The following is a 17,791-nucleotide window of genomic DNA, read 5'->3' as shown; positions in this document are numbered from 1 at the left end:
TCAGCATGCAGCAGAGTCTAATGCAGATCATTTATTATGCAAATCATTTTCTGAGATTTTACTAATGACTGTAAATTAAAACAAGAAATTGAAATCGGTTTTCAAACTACTGGAGCCTGAATGTCATGTTTCAAATGAGAAAAACTATTAAAAACCATAGCTTGCTTTTTTTTTTTAAACTGTACAGTTTGGTGACTCCCAACAACTTCGTCTTGTTCGCATCTTGCGAAGTACCGTGATGGTTCGTGTTGGAGGTGGATGGATGGCACTTGACGAGTTCTTAGTGAAAAATGATCCTTGTAGGGGTAAGGCAATCCTTATGTAATTGATAAAATAGAAATTTTAAGAAATTGTTACTTTTAAAATTATGCAAAGTATTTTGTGGGTATAGTTTCAGTTGTTTATTGGTTCCAACAATGAATGTTTCACATTGGTCTCTTTTGTCAGCCTAAAGTTCTCAAAAGAACTTGTGGCAGTCATGTAAACCATGCTCTTTTCATTGTTTTGACTTCTTATGGCTAACCATGCAACAAGAAGACAGCAACTACTCAAAGAGGTCTTTTCTAAAAAGCCTTACCTGTTCAGAAATTTTTAGTAGAAACAAATAAGCTAACTAGTGAAAAGACAATGGATTTTTTTACCTCAAAATTCATCAAAATTTCTTAATTAGTTGACAATATTTCATATCTCCTGATGTTTTAGTCTGATGGATCATTTTCCTCCCAGGTTTAAGACTTGCTGCCAGCAGTAGATAATCTTTATAAGTTGGGGATACTTATAACAAGATATATACCTTATTAGCCTTCATTTGGGTAAAATCCTCAGAATAAATTAAGTAAAAATAGATAGGAACTCACTGCAAGAAAAATGTATACTCCCTCTTTTTTACTCTCCAACTTGCCCTATCTCTGCCTTTAAATAATTCAGATTAAACTAATACGGTCTTTGTCACAGAAACTGACTTAACATATATCACCTTTTATGGAGTTGGTTGTTAGAAAGCCAGTCAGAGTAACTGCAGGTAATTCTTTTTCCCTCAAAGGGAAACTGCATTTTTTCCCCTATTACTAAGGAATTTCTTCTTCTAGAATGTGTCCTAACAGCCCAGAAGTAGAAGTCCTTTGCATATGCAACTACTATACTTGTTTTCTTTTCCTGCTAATGAGATTCTTTAATGTGATTGGTATCCTATGTCATTTTTTCTAGTTCATCATCATGGGAGTAAAATGTTACGTTCGGAATCAAACTCTTCAATTACTACTACTCAGCCTACTATAGGTTGGCAACCCCTCTCTTTGCCTCTTCCCTCTTTTTCTCTTTCCTTCTTTTTACATTCTTGCTTTAATCTTTTTTTTAAATAACATGCTTCATTCATTGCGTATGGCTTAACATATGTCCAACTGGGCTGGTGCTTTTGAGTTCAGTATCCAAAAATTTGACACGCTAACAATTTTGTTACAAATACAGTGATCATCTACACTGATCAAATACAGTGCTAACGTTGCCTGTCCAGTTCTTGTGGAATGTTTTCTGTGTGTATATGTGTTTGTATAAGTGGTGCACCACTGATTATTTCATTGAAGTTTGGGTCTGGTTTTTGTTATTGCATGTTGGTAAAGCTTACTTTTTTCAGGGTGCCAAATGAAAATATTTGCTACTTTATTTTAATGAGGGAAAATCTGTGACTTAATTTTATGTGGTGGTTTTAATTAACAAGCCAGTTCTCATTCTTTTGAAATATTCTGGGATGAATTAAATATTTTTAAACTACTGGCAATTTCCTTTACCCTACCTGGTACATGCAAAAGATGCAGTCCCTGACTAATGGGCTAGTCAGCTTAGTAAGGTAAAACAGGTAATGCTATCTACATATCTCTGGCTGATGGATTAAGGGTATGTTAGCATGTAGGCTTTCCATTTTCATGCTGACTCTTTTAAATAGTGGGTTGTTCTTGCTGGTGTGAAGTATTAGAATAAGCACGCTATCCTTTTGTACTTACCTATGTCCAAAACAAATGCATTATAGAGTGATGCATTTGACTTTTTGTTGAGCTGGGTTAGAGCAAGCATGGCAAAAAAGATAATTGTCTTGAAATGTTTTGACCAATGTATTCATTGAATTTCCCCTCTTCATTTAAATGCCTTTATTTTCTTCCTTGTGTGTTCTTTAGCTAAAGGAAGAACCAACATGGAACTCCGTGAAAAGTTCATTTTAGCAGATGGTGCCAGTCAGACCACTATGGCAGCTTTCCGACCCAAGGGGCGGAGATCACGGCCATCATCCAGAGGAGCTTCACCTAATAGATCAACATCAGTGTCCAGTCCTGCTGGTCAGGTGGCCTCACCTCCAGCCCCCATGATTAGCACTCCTAAGGTAGGAGTCAATTCAGAAAAGGTTTTCTCTTTGTAGAATAACTAGATTCATCATGACCTCAAATACTAAGTGGACCTTCTCAAATTAGAGTGATAAATGTTTCACAGTTTCTCATGTGTCACCAAACTGTTATTCTGTGGTGTGTTTGGAGCTGCAAAGGAAGGTCTTTGTTTAGGTGCTACAGTTTCTGTTTGATTCATCTTTGTGAATGATTTGCCATCTGACTTTCCTGCTTGTTTAATTATTATGTCTATTCCTACTATGAAATGTGATCTCTTTGCTTTAGTGATCTCTTTCTATTGTTTTGCTTTTTTCCCCTGCTTGCCTTTATATTTGATTTGCCATTGTTTCATACAGATAGTCCAACCTTTAATACGCAATTATGGTAAACCATGGTTGACGAACAGCAAAGCGTCAACTCCTTCTAAACCAGCAGAATCCTCAGACTTTCAAGTGTCATCTGCAGAGGTATAGTAAGGAATTAGAGTCTAGACTGACCAATTTCTTTAAAACTAACAGGTCACTAACTAGCATGCACTCCTCTCTGGTTTGTACCTATGGAATCATGACTCCCTTTGTTTTGAACTTCTAAAGAATGAATATCTTCTTTGTATAACAATATTTAGTGTTAAAGTTTCATGCCATTTTCCAGAAATTCATCACCTTCAGAATTCTTGCTATATTTCCGAGGTTATCAATCATAATATTTTAGAAGGGGCTACCAATCAGACAATTTAGAAATAAGTATTTCTTATTTCTCATGGCATTTATGGCCCAGAGCACACTTTACTGAATTGCCATGGCAGTTGTGAATGTGTATTTCCCTTGAAATCAAAAGGTGATCATTCAAAATTCATTTACAATACTACATTTCTAATTAAGAAACATGTAGCACATGAATTAGCTGAAAATAGAAGTTATAACAGAGATATGTCATTCAGGGCATAAAAATCTTTTCACCTGAAAGTTTTGACCTCTTTTAGTCCCATTTTAATGCTGGCAACAAGTTTTGGGAGACACAAGACTGCAAATAGAAAAGTTGCCACCCAGAATAAAGTGAGAGGACAAATACTATGCATTGGCACTTTTCTCTGAAGGAGAAATTGGGGAGAAGTAAAAAGGCAGGTTCTCCATCCACCAAATCAGTCCTGTGACTTGACCTTGATTCTAAATCATTGCCAATACCCAAGGGGAAATTTGTATTACATGTCTTCAATGACATCTTTGACTCATAAAGCATATGTAGTAGATATGAAATTATTGCAAAATTGACTCCATCATTCATAGCTGGGAAGGGAAATAGTGTCTCATGGGAAGAAGCAAAAAAAAAAAGTCATCTGACATTAACAAGAACCAGTCATTTTGCATGATATAGTTCTTAGGGAGCCTTCCATTACATAAAAATTTATCAACAAAAACTGACCAAACCAATAGACTTTATTGAGAATAGTAGGGAGTTGAGTGCATGTAAGTTCTTACAAGACTAAACAATGATTAAACTAACATTTCTTATAATGAGAAGTAGTGCATATGTTTTTGAGGGGAAAAGGAAGGTTCAGACTTGGAATTTTATTAGAGAGGGAGAATTCTCTCCACCATTTTTAACTTGGTCTCAGAAAATTGCCTAGAGCACATAGAGGTTAATTGACTTTCCCATTTCCCATAAATTGCATTTTTCAGAAGCAAGACTTGAATCTTTGAATTACTGATTCTAAAGGCAACCATCCATCCACCATCCTGACTCTTATTATAATACAGACTTGGGCAGCAAGATAATCACACATCAATATAATCTTTAGAAAATTCTTACAACATTTGTCTTTGGCATTTCATGAAAAGGACCACATATTTAATTATTCCCTTATTTTTTATACATAATTCTTGTATTTAAAAAATTACATATTTCTAAGTGTTATAAGTAAAATTAATCTTGGAGACTTTATACTAAATTTATAAGTATTTGTTAGTAAAGATAAAGAAAGAAAAATAGAAGATAGTATTACCAGCCTAACTTCCTACGTTTAGTCTCAAGCCATGTGCTTCATCAGGTCTTGGATTCCCCATGGGGCCAACTCCATTGCACAAGCAGGGGCCAAACTAAGGCCAGTCAAAAAGTAGGCTTCAGTTCTGGAAGGGACCAGAGCCCAAGAGACCGAGTTCCTGGATTCCCAGCCCAGCATAGTTCCCTCCAGGTGGCTACCTGCTGCAACCCATGCCAGTGATGGTTTACATAGATAAGTGCCAGGATGGCTGCAAAAGAGCACCTTTCACAAGCCCCCAAAATGGCAGAGACAGACCTAGACCACTTTACATGCTGGCTTTTTAAGAAACTCATTCTAAACCTTGCCCTGAAGATTTTCTAATTGGCCAGGGTGTCACTTCAGTCCCTACACATCACGTCCTTTGACTACTGGTGGTCAGGAATCTCTCCTGCCATGCTAGCAAAATTATGACACATGACTCTGTAACCTCTGTTAGGAGAGACTTCCAGGATCTGGTGGTCCCCTGTATATTTAATTCACACACAAGTTAGAATTGACCTGATGAAGGCATACACAATTTCAAACTATAGGCCAAAAAAGGAACTGTACTACAGCATCCCAAACAAATGGTTATCCAGCTCTGCTCCAAGATCTTCAGTTAGGAGAAATCACCTACATGTTGGAGCATCCTGTTCCACTTTGGATAGTTCTAATGTTAAGACATTTTCCCTCAGTTTGCCTCTTGGTAACTTCACAGTTCTCCTTTCTGGGAATAAGCTTAATAAATCTAATAATATTTCTTACACTTAACAGCCTTTTAGTTACTTGAAGATGACTTTATTCTTCCCCCAACCTTCCAAGGATTTTCTTCAGCTTGCTAAACAGCCCCAGTTTTTTCAACCGATTCTCAAGGACCTCAAGGTCCTTTACCACCCTAATTATTTTCTTCCATACATTTTCCACCATATCATTCTTCCTAAAATGTGGTGCAAGAAACTGAAAATACTATTCTAGGTGTTTTCTGACCAGGGGATAGGACCATGGAATGATTATTTCCTTTTTTAGAGTTGGAAGGAATTGAGACCACCTAGTCAGACTGCAAAATGCAAGAAAGAGGAAATAATTTGCCAAATTATATAGTTCTTTGTAGCTTTCAAAGCATTTGATTTCATTGACTGTCACATCAACCTCCCGAAATGAATAATTTGACAGATGACAGAAGCTGAAACATCAAGCAAGTTTAAGTGATTTGTCCAAAGGCTGGTCTTTTTGATGATAAACTCTGAATGTATCTTTGTATAATATCCACCATTGTTCCTAAGGCTTTAAAATATATATGATTTCATCCATCTGGGTATGTACTCCCCTCAGTTACACAGATTGACTTGCATTCCATGTTTCATAAGTTGGCAGAGCTGCACCTCCACCCCAAATTCATTACTCCATGGCCAGCATTTGAGGGAGGCTGTTCCTTAGACAATGGATTGAGTCAGGCAGCAACCCACACTCCAGATGGTCAGGGCATACCAGAACTTGGACTTCATTGTTAGAGCTTTGGAGAATAAGCTCTTCCATGCTGTAACAAGGTCTGGGATTTTAGTAGATAATATCGCAACTACTAGATTTGGGGTCAATCTGAGTTTTCTCACTTTCAGTGATTTCTTATGTGATCCTAGTATAGTATAAACTAAGGAATTTCTAAAATTTGCATAATCATATTCTTATTTAGTTATATTTATGCCATATTATGCAATGATGGTTTTCATTTTAATTAATGTGATACCATTTAGCATAATATTGCCATTCTAATTTTTTGAAAATACTAGAAGTTTATTAGGCTAATAAAATTTAATCACATTTCCTTCCAGATTAGCAGAATTTTTTTTAAAAAAGAAATGATTTCAAAAAGAATATTCTACCAATTTTGAAGGAAATGTGATAAAATTTTATGAGCCTAATAACCTTCTAGAATTTTAAAAAATTAGACAGTAATTTGAAATGAAGACAAGTGAAACTCCTGGATTTTATCTGTTTTCTAGGAAGGATCATTTTAAAATGCCTGTTTATTACTATCATCTTGATACCATGTTTTTCAATGTTGCTGTGTCTTGTTGACTTTTGATTTTCAAATCCATAATCTCACAGTGCTAATGCAGTAAAGTGTTTCATAAAGAAATATAACCAAGCATGTATAATTATTTGTAGAGATTAACTCACTCTGAATAATTCACTGCATGTAAATTCTTACACTTCTAAGAACCTTGTTTGTCTGTCTTAACTATTTGGTTGGGAAATGGGAGTCATGGGAGAGACATGTCTAGTATCTGGTAAAAAATGGGCTGGGAAGGATTAGTTTTTCTTAAACCTTGCACTGAATACAGCAATTGTATCTGCAACTTTTTTTTTTAATTTGGGTTTTCTGCAAGATCCAGTGTGAACCTTAAAAATACTTAAAAGAAGCCTTCCCCCAATTTTGTCCAGGTATTTTACCACACATATATAGTAAATGCTGAATTTAAAGTTTGAGCCTCATCAGGCCACTGCCCCAGAAGTAGTCTGGTGTATAAATAAATAAAACATGATAAAACTTTCATATCTCTTTAAAACTCTGCTAAAATGCATGCATTCCATATATTATGATATTAGGTAAGTACAGCTTTAACTGCTATACTTACAGGTTCACTCTTTAGGATCAAATTTTGTTCTCAATTTCCTGGCTTTTTTCCTTCACTGAAATTGTATTTCCTTCAGTGGTTTCTGGTTGAACTAAGGAGAATGAAGGAAGAAGTGTGAGAATCCAGTGCCTGGTTTGTTTTTCTTACCTTTCCCCAAAGAAATCTGTGACAACAATATGGGAAAGACAAGTATATGAGAAAGTGAAATGAAAGGTATTGCTGCTGGATTAGTATGAAATACTTTCTATTGGTCAATACAGGGAACACCAATACAGGGAAGTAAGCTTCGACTTCCAGGATATTTATCAGGGAAAGGGTTCCACTCAGGAGAAGACGGCGGATTGATAACAACTGCAGCTTCTCGGGTTCGAACACAGTTTGCAGGTGAGTGCTTGTGAATCATTGGAAGTCAGTGGCTCTCAGGGGGCAGCTAGGTGGCTCAGTGGATTGAAAGCCAAGCTTAGAGACCTGGGTTCAAATATTGCTCTAAAACGTCTTTAATTGTGTGACTCTCTGGGCAAGTCACTTAGCCCTCATTGCCAGCCCTTACCACTCTTCTGCCTTGAAACCAATACACAATATTGATTCTAAGATGAAAGATAAGGGTTAAGAAAAAAGTCAGTGGCTCTTGGGAAATTGGGAGCAATTTTTGTTAAATTCCTATTAAATGAACATATAAGGAAAGATTGAGATATCTTGCTAAAGCAGCAAAGTAAACCAATTTCCACACATCTATTAAGGCTTTGGACTTCAAAACTGCTCAAGGAAACAGTTTACATTTTCACTGTGATGTGTGACACATTAGTAAGTCCTTTGAGATTACAAATTGGTTGTTTCTGATAAGAAAAATTTAGCCTCACTTTTATAGATTTTAAATGACTGGTTTTGAGCCTCATTGATCAATTCTTAAATTGTTCTGATATTCAAAAGAATTCATTATACTGTGGAATTTGCCTATTGTAAGGGGGGGGGAAGGGGTTTTATGGGTTCAATATACTAAAAGCTGGTCACCAGGGGAAATTTCCCCAATTAAGGAATAATCTCAAGTCAAAATTGACTTTTATGGGAGTTTATTTATTTACGATTAGGAAGGTTGAAGGTGGGGAGATTGAGAGAGAGAAACTCTGGCCTGGACCAGAGGCTGGACCAGGTAAGGATTTAGAGGCCCAGCAGGTGGGGCACAAAAGTTAATTAAATAAGTCTTCTAACTACAAGGCTTTTTACAATTAAAGAGGCGAGCCTCCAGAAACGCCAAGGAAAGAGACAGAGAGTCAGCCTATCTTACCCACGTGACAATTCAGAGGGAAGCAGTCAGAGGTCCCACCAGAGTCTCAGCATTCCAACACTCCTCCATGAACTAGAAGAGGTCCTTCCACCCAATCCTTCAGCTGACTGAGGATCCTCTCCTTTTAAAGGGGTCACTTATGCGTCACTTCCTGCTCCTCCCTCCTAATTCACATGTCCAATCACAATAGATGCTTTCTATGAGAAAGCGTAGGGGGCAGTGCCCCAATTTTGATTGGTTACTCACTCTAGCACACATGGGTTAGGATCTCCCAGAACTGGAAGGTGCTCTCACCTTTGTGTAGACTTAATTTAATTATCACACTATTCAAGTACTGCAATCACTGAAGAATATCTTCCAATCTGAGGTGTTAAATAGAATAATGAATACAATGGAGTAACAAAATAATAAATAAAAGTAATACATGATAAAATAAAAAACTAATAAGTAATAAAAGCAATGGCATAATGAAATAGAAGACTGGCCTTGGAGTCAGGAAGGTGCTGGTTCCAATACATACTGGCTATGTAATAATAATAAGCAAATCACTTAACCTCTCCATTCCTTAGCCAGGACTCCGAGACTAACAAATGAGTTACTGGTATATGTCTGAAGGAATTTGCACACTATGAGGTCCTTGATGCTTGAAACCATAAGTTTTTAAAAAGGACAATCTTAATTCCATATTTTTTTATTGACTCATGTGCGTGTATGTGTGTGTGTTTAAAAGAGTTCCATGCTGTACATAAATAGGATTTTATAATTATTTATGTCAACATTTAGGACTGGCGCTTTTTAGCAGTCTTAATAATTGAACAGTAAAATAGTTTACAAATATTTTTTGGAAGTATGCAGAAAGTTATTTTCTTTGGATATTAAATTAGCCATTTGTCACAAATTCTTGCTATGGCAAATTTGGGAAATGGCATTTTTTTTCATACTTCTATGGGACCCATTCTGCAGCTTCATTGTGATCATAGGGCCAAGCCACCTAATAAAGGTAGAATGGCAAGTGATTAGGTAACAGATTAGAGAGGTAACAGATTTCTCCTGGTGTGGGGAATGGCAGCTCTTCTGTCTGCTTAATGTTTGTGGGGACAGGACAGCTAGTAAATTAACCTGCTTTTTACAGTAGTATATAGATTAGATTCTGATCATAAGAATCTTACTTTTTTTTTTTAAATCCTTGTACTTCGGTGTATTGTCTCATAGGTGGAAGAATGGTAAGGGTGGGCAATGGGGGTCAAGTGATTTGCCCAGGGTCACACAGCTGGGAAGTGGCTGAGGCTGGGTTTGAACCCAGGACCTCCTGTCTCTAGGCCTGACTCTCAATCCACTGAGCTACCCAGCTGCCCCTAAGAATCTTACTTTTAAAGTGCTCTAGGATAGCTTTATGCCTCCATGAATCACTTAATGGCTATGAACAGCAAGGAGTCATAACCAAGTTTATCTTTTATATAAAGCCAGGTTCTCACCCATTATATCTTGTTTAATGTCAAATAAATAAAATATGCATATATAACATATAAATAAAATACATAAATAATAGAACTATGAAAAGGAAACCTTGAAGTTGAATATAGGTACTGGGCATCTTGCTTTGAACTCCAAATATATTTCAAATTCTGTTACCTCAAGACAGTTAATTATAGTATGGGTCAACCCGAACTCATTTTTTTTTTGAATGGAGGGTATCAAATATTTAAGGGAATTATTGTTCATTATTATTATTATCCTCCAGTAGAATGTAAACATCATGAGGACAGGGCCTTTGATTTTTTTTCTGTGCAATCCCAGTGCCTAGCAGTTTAATGAGAGCATATTTGTCGGATGAAATGGAATTAATCTAGTGTTTTGTGGGCACTTACTATGAGAAGGACCCTATCTTGAAATTAAATATCATGTAGGCAACTGATGGGGCGTGATAGGACTAATGTTTCTTCTTTCTTCCCTTTGCTCTCAGAAACCAAGAAAAATCCTAGCAGACCTGGAAGCCGAGCTGGGAGCAAAGCTGGGAGCAGGTCAAGCAGTCGCCGTGGTAGCGATGCCTCTGACTTTGATATTTCAGAAATCCAATCTGTGTGCTCAGAAACGGAAACTGTGCCTCAGGCCAACAAACCAACCCCCCGGGCAGGTTCTCGACCAAGCTCAGCTAAGCCCTCCAGAATCCCCACACCGCAGAGGAGATCACCTGCTAGCAAACTGGACAAGTCCACGAAGAGATAGTGCGATTGGTTCTGCCATGGGCCTTCCTTGTGCATTTACTATTTAAGTTTGTAAAATATGATGTAGAGATTATTGTGAAATATTGTAAGAGGTGAGTTTAAAATTCTGCAGATGGCCTTATTTTGTGTATTTATCTTGTTCTTTTACCTGTATAATTTTTTTGTTGGATATTTTGGGGGTTATACCACATCACATGTGAAGGGAAAAAAAGAGTTTTTAACAAATATTAACATTTGTACACAGCAATGTGTAGAACTTACATGTGAAATTCAATTCCTGTATATACAGGTAAGTCTGCAACCCGAGAGAGGCTGCATCACTGCATCCATCATTAGCTGACAGCTAGGGATACCTCATGGCATCTCTCTCTCTTTTTTTTTTTTAACAGAAACAACCGCCAAAAGACACGAAATGATCTATTTTAAGATTATTAAAATGAACTTCAAAAGATGGGTTACAAAAAAAACCAAAAATACCCACTCGCATACATAGCCACACACCAAAAACTCAACACCACAAAGAAACAAATCACATTCACGGCACTGTTATTTAAAGCAGAATCTGTCAGAAAACTCAGTTCTCTGGAAAGTAACTTCAAGCACTTGCCAGTTCTATAAAACTCAAATACCTTGCAGCATTTCTGTGCCATTGCTTTAAAGGAGGCCAGAGACCTTCTGGATATTAAAACTATTATCCTATAAGAATATCAATACAAAGTGCATTCATTTCAATGTGAGGTTTTCTTTTGCTTGACTGGATGGTAGCACTGTATCATTGAACTCATTTTGTATCAAAGCAACTATGCTTGCAGAAAACTATGAAATAAAATATGTCCCTTACCTACAATGCTATGGAATTAATTTTTTCTTTCCCTAGGGAAAAATCAGTACTACATTATTTTTATGGGTAATAATAAAGGAGTGACCAAAAGAGACTTTTGAAAAAAAGTGGATTGGTCTTAATTTCCCATCTTAAATAATTACATTCTGATATCATGTCTATATTTAATATATATACGTTTTAATTTATTATGTATATTCACATAATATAGAAAATGTTAGTATGCATTTAATAAAACATATTCACTTGTACACGTCATGGCATACCTGATTATTTTAAACTTATTATGTGTTAGATGCTAGATTTATTAGAGTGACAGATTTAGAATTAAGAGTACCTGGGCATGAATGCTATATCTCCCATTTGGTATGTGTCACCTTAGACAAGTTGCTAAACCTCTCTGAATCTCAGTTTTTGATATCTGTAAAACAAGGGCATCAGACTCTAGGGGACTGATAAAGCCTTTTCAAGTCCGAGTCTATGTTCCTGTTACTAACTCTAGATGATGTTTTTGATCTGGTACAGTTGGTTAGATTTGAAGGAAGTCCCAAAGCAAAAAGTATAGGAAAAAAATATCAACAGAACATTCACATACACATCCTCTCACCCTCTTCCCTTAATAGGACATGCCAGGAGAGATCTCATTAACCTTTCCTTGGTCCTAAATCAAGAATAGTGGTTAGTGATCAGAATAATGGTGAAAAGAACATTGAACTTGGAATCAAAATAACCACAGTTCACAACCTACCACTACTCAATCTCTTTTAGCCTTAGGTGTGCTGCATCTGTAAAAATAGAGAAAATGGTACCTGTAGCACCTACCTCACAGCTCTGTGGCAAAGCTCTAATGAGGGCATTTGCAAATGCTTTGCACACCTTAGTGATATCAATATCAAACAACTCTTATTGTTTTAAATGGAAATCATTTATTCACTAGCCCCAAATATCAGGTGAGAACCTTCTGTGGATACGACAACTCTCAGCCATGAAACTGTTTTTACTTTTCCCAGTGGGATAACTGTGTTAATATAATCTCCATTGGTCAGTGGAGTTAAAGGAGCTGGAGGAAGGGCTGCCCTTGCATGTAAAGGTATTTCAAAGATAAAATATAAGTGAACCATTATAGCAGTGTCATGGATATATATATATATATATATATATATATATATATATATATAGCTCACCCAGTTTGAATTCTTCTTTTGGAGAGCTATGGCTTTTGTTTCTCATGGTAAAGTTTGATTTTTAATAAGAACAGTGAAGATTTAAAATGTTTCAAGGCATTCTTGAGGAACTGCTCCTGGGCATAAAGGTTAATCTGATTATCTTTAATGAGATTGATTTAATTTTTAAAACCCTTGCTTTATCATTTGATCCACTTTTCATGATCCCATGAATCTTATGAAAAACTCAATTCCTGACACTGAGTCATTTGATGCAGTTCCTTTTTACAAGAAAAATATTTAATTCCTAGCACCCGATGTGTTTCCAAAACATAAATGAAATAGAAATTTCATCTAGAATAACTGCAGACAATATACAATACTTGGGTGTTTACCTGCCAAGACAAACCCAGAAACAAAATGAAAGTAATTACGAAACACTTTTTACACTAATAAAGTCATATCTAAACAATTGGAGGTGTTAGTTACTCATGGGTATGCAGAGCCAATATAATAAAAATGACAATATTACTTCAATTAATTTACATACTGAGTACCATACCAAACAGATTTCCCCCCAAATTATTTTTTGGTGCTAGAGAAAACAATAACAAAATTCATCTGGAAGAACAAAAGGTCAAGAACATCAAGGGAAATAATGGAAACAAAGAATGTGAACGAAGGTGGCTCAGGAGTGCCAGATCTTAAAGTGGTAATCATCAAAACAATCTGGTATTGTCAAAGGAATAGAGTGGTAGATCAGAGTACTGATTAGGTACACAATACACAGTAGTAAATGTAGTAGTAATCTAGTGCTTGATAAACACAAATATCTGAATTATTGGGAAAAGAATTCACAATTTGATAAAAAATAGCTGGAAAGCCGGAAAAGCAGTTTGGCAGAAACTAGGTATAGAACAACGTCTCATAACCAAATACCAAGCTAAGGTCAAAATAGGTACATGAGTTAAAAATAAAAAGTGATATAAACAAATTGGGAGAGTATGAAATACTCTACTTGTAAGATCTTTGGACAAGGGAAGAATTTCGGACCAATGAGAGAGTGCATTCCAAGATATAAAAAGGGTAATTTTGATTACATTAAATTAAAAGGGTTTAGCATTAACAAAACCACATTTTGCCCAGATTAGAAGGAAAGTAGGAAACTGGACAAGAATTTTTACAGCAAGTTTTTCCCATAAAGACCTATCAAATACACAGAGAAATGAGTCAAATTTATAAGTATGAAGTCATTTTTAGAAGAAGAAATAAAAGCTATCTATAATCATTTTTAAAAGGTTCTAAATCACTTTATTAGAGAAATGAATATTAAAACAACTCTGAGGTACCATCTCATACCTATCATATTGACTAATTTGACAGAAGAGGAAAATTGCAAATGTTAGAGGGAAGGTAGAAAAATTGAGACTCTGTGGAGTTGTGAACTGAACCAACTTTTCAGGAAGCAATTTGCAACTATACCCAAGTTGCTATAAAACTGTATGTAACCGTTGACCCAGCAATACTACTCCTAGTTCTATATTCAAAAGAGATCAAAGAAAAAGGAAAAGGTCCTATATATGTACAATAAATATTTGTAACAGCATTTTTGTGGTGGCAAAGAATTGGAAATTGAAGCAATGCCCTTCAATTCCCTGAACAAATTGTGCTTCACGATTGTAATGGAATATTATTGTGCTACTATAAGAAATGATGAGCAGGAGGTTTTCCAAAAAAATGTCAGAATACTTAGATGGACTGATGCAAAATGAACTAAGCAGAGCCAGGAGATTATTATAATAACAACATTGTAAGTTGATTAACTGTGAATTACTTTGCTATTCTGATCAAAATGATGTTATGATGAAAAATGCTATCCACACCCAGAGACTGATGGAGTCTGACTATGGATTGTAGAGCACATTTTTACTTTTTTGAGATTTTTTTGTTTCTTTAGTCTAGGTTCTATTTTCCTACATAATTATATGAAAATGTTTTACATGATTGCACATGTATAATCTATATTAAAGTGCTTGCCTTCTCAAGGAGTGGGGTGTGTGTGGAAGAACTTGGAAATCAAAAATTATAAAAAATGTTTAAATTGTTTTAAATGTAATTTTTAAAAAACGCTCTTAAAAACTAATACACTTTGGTTCAGATTCAAATTTAGAGAAACATGTATTAACCATCCAGTGTATGCAATGCATTGTATTAGGCACTACAGTAAATATAAAATTGGTTTAAAATTTTTTTCTCAATTATATTGTAAAAATAATTATTAACATTCATCTTTTTAAATGGAGAGTTCTAAATTTTCTTCCTTCCCTCCTCCCCTTCCTAAGAAAGCACACAATTTGATATATATTTTACATGTACAGTCATGCAAAACATTTCCACATTATCTGTGTTGGAAAACAGACCAAAAAAAAAAAAGAAAAATTATTTTTAAAAGTATGCTTCAATCTGTATTCAGAGTTTAGCAGTTCTCTCTTTGGAGGTCGGTAACATTTTTCATCCTGGGGTTTTTGGAATTGTCTTTGATTATTATGACCAGAGTAGTTAAATCTTTCATAGTTGTTTATCCTAACAATTTTACTGTTACTGTGTACAGTGTTTTCCTGATTCTGCTCACTTTATTTTGCATCAAATCATATAAGCCTTCTCAGGTTTTTATGAAATGTCCTGTTTGTCATCTCTTATTGCATAATAGTATTCCATCACAACTTTTTCAGCCATTCTCCAACTGATGTCCGTTCCCTCAATTTCCAATTCTTTGCCTCCATAAAAAGAGCTGCTATGTTTACGTACTTATAAATCCTTTGCCTTTTTCTTCGATCTCTTTGAGATATAGAACTAGCAATGATATTACTGGGTCACAGGGTCTGTACAAATTTTATATACTTATGGTCAAAGTTCCGCATTTCTTTCCAGAATGATTAGATCAGTTTACAACTCCACCAACAGTGTATTAGTGTCCCAATTTTTCCACATCCCTTCCTGCATTTTCCTTTTCCTTTTCTGTCAAATTAGCCATTTGAGGGGGCAGCTGGGTAGCTCAGTGGAGTGAGAGTCAGGCCTAGAGACAGGAGGTCCTAGGTTCAAAACCCGGCCTCAGCCACTTCCCAGCTGTGTGACCCTGGGCAAGTCACTTGACCCCCATTGCCCACCCTTACCAATCTTCCACCTATGAGACAATACACCGAAGTACAAGGGTTTAAAAAAAATTAGCCATTTGATAGTTGTAAAATGGTGATTCAGAGCCATTTTAATGTTCATTTCTCTAATGTTGATTTGGACATTTTTTATATGATTAAAGATAATTGAGTTCTTCTGAAGACTGATTAATCATGTCCTTTGACCATTTATCAGCGATAGAATGATTCATATTCTTATAAATTTGACACAGATTACTATGAAATAAAAAAATTTAGAAAAGACTCCTTTCATTCATGAAGACTATAGTCTTGTAGAGCAATGAAATACAGGAAAATCGAATACATATTACTAGTGGTAAATGCATTTAGAGAGGTACAATGGCTCTAGAGGGGAAATTCAATACCTACTCTGGGGTTCATGGAGAGTTTTTTGTGGGAGCTAGCATTTCAGGAGTTTCAAACTTAGATTCAATAGATGAAGAGCAGAAAGATATGGCAGGTAGGAAATACAAGATTTCAGATTTTGCTTCTTTGTTTCTTGCAAGCATAGATAAAAAGGGTTTGGAAGCATGCTCTTGGCTTACAGGTATAATGATATTAACTATGGAAACAGCACTGGTTTGGAAGTTAAGGGACACAGATTCAGATTCTGCCTGATGCTTTACTACTTGTGTTTATTGGAAAAAGTCAATTTACCTGGGACAACGTTTTCTTCAGTGAAAATGGATGGATTTGGATCACTGAGGTCCTTCCCAACTGTAAATCCAAGTTATTAATTCTATGCACTATTACACAGCACTTTAAGGGAAAAAAGGGTTTTTTTCCAAATTATATGTCAGTATAATTTTCAATAAACATTTTCTGATATTTTGAGATCCATGTTTCTCTCTCCCTCCCATTTTGCCTCTTTCCCCCCAAATAACAGGTAATATGATATAGGTTTTGCATGTGTTGTTATACAGTGTGTATTTCCACATTCATCACGTTGTGAAAGAAGACACATATTTCTTATACTAGAGAAAAATTCATGGAGGAAATAAAAGGATTGGCATGCTTCATTCTGCATTCAGACTTAATAGTAGTGGATAGCCTTTTTTGTCATGAGTCCCTTGGAGTTATTCTGGATCCTTGCATTATTCATTACATTGCACTTTTAAGTTTTAAAAAGCTATGCACATTTATACATATATTTATATGCATATATATAATTATGGAGTAGGTGCTATATTTTTACAGATGAGGAAGCTGAGGCTAGAAAAAGTTGAGTGGTCATACTATTAGTATAGGATTACAGCTCAGGTCTTATTGATTCCAAGTCTAGTCCTCTTATTCATTACACCATGTAGCCTCTCTCTATACAATGAGAATATGGGCAAAGGGGGATAGGAAAGGTCAGTTATTAACTATACTGAGAGTCTTTAATTCTTTTATGAACTATCTTAAAGAAAAAGGTGAAGAAACTTTTGTCTTGCATTCCTTTGGCTACAGTAATATAGTTGCCCTTAGGAAAAAATAGATTAGCTACTTCCTCTAGTTGACCATTTATGTCTTCTTTTCTGTTAGCAACCATACTAAACATATTTCCAACATTTCATTTTTAAAAGACGATTTGAGGTACAAATTGTTCATTTTTTTCTGAATGGTCCAATACTAATGAACAGTACATTTGACAAAGCAAATTCCATATCTTAATATCAATTAAAATAGAGACATCTATTGTGTATTTGTAGAGATAGGGGTACAAGAAGAATTTGACTTTTTTGCATGGCCTAAGAGGGCATAACTGATTGTGATAGGATAAGAATAATGGGAAAACTTTCTAACAATTAGATCTATAAAAGTTATGAGCAGGCTCTGGAATTAATCTCCTTTCTTCAAGGCTGGATGACAAGAAGTAAAGGCTTTTCTACAAAACTGGATGACCACTTATCTGATGACATGCTTTAGATGTGATTTGCTTTTGCCCAGAGGTTGGATAAGGTGGCTTTTGTGGGTCTTCCCAGCTCTTGAGATTCTGTTTTATGATTCTCTTAATTATCTTCTTTTCATTCTAATAACACTAGGAATAGCTTTAGCATCAATTCTTCAGCA

The 17,791-nt window shown here is 35.6% G+C and overlaps 1 protein-coding gene across 1 annotated transcript in view; it reads left to right on the top strand.

Annotated features, from left to right (window-relative positions):
• Window positions 1-11,541, top strand: part of DST (dystonin) — a 220,727-nt gene extending 209,186 nt beyond the window's left edge. Inside the window, exons 80-84 of the mRNA XM_044675918.1 lie at window positions 188-305; window positions 2,172-2,374; window positions 2,732-2,842; window positions 7,292-7,415; window positions 10,280-11,541. Coding sequence (XP_044531853.1) covers window positions 188-305; window positions 2,172-2,374; window positions 2,732-2,842; window positions 7,292-7,415; window positions 10,280-10,542 — 819 coding nt within the window. The 3' untranslated portion in view covers window positions 10,543-11,541. The remainder of the gene's footprint in view (window positions 1-187; window positions 306-2,171; window positions 2,375-2,731; window positions 2,843-7,291; window positions 7,416-10,279) is intronic.
• Window positions 11,542-17,791: the final 6,250 nt, after the last annotated feature.

This window comes from Gracilinanus agilis, chromosome 4, assembly GCF_016433145.1.
Source record: "Gracilinanus agilis isolate LMUSP501 chromosome 4, AgileGrace, whole genome shotgun sequence".
NCBI lineage: Eukaryota > Metazoa > Chordata > Mammalia > Didelphimorphia > Didelphidae > Gracilinanus > Gracilinanus agilis.
Note: the sequence above shows the minus strand (reverse complement) of the source record. Positions and strands in the feature narration are given on the sequence as shown.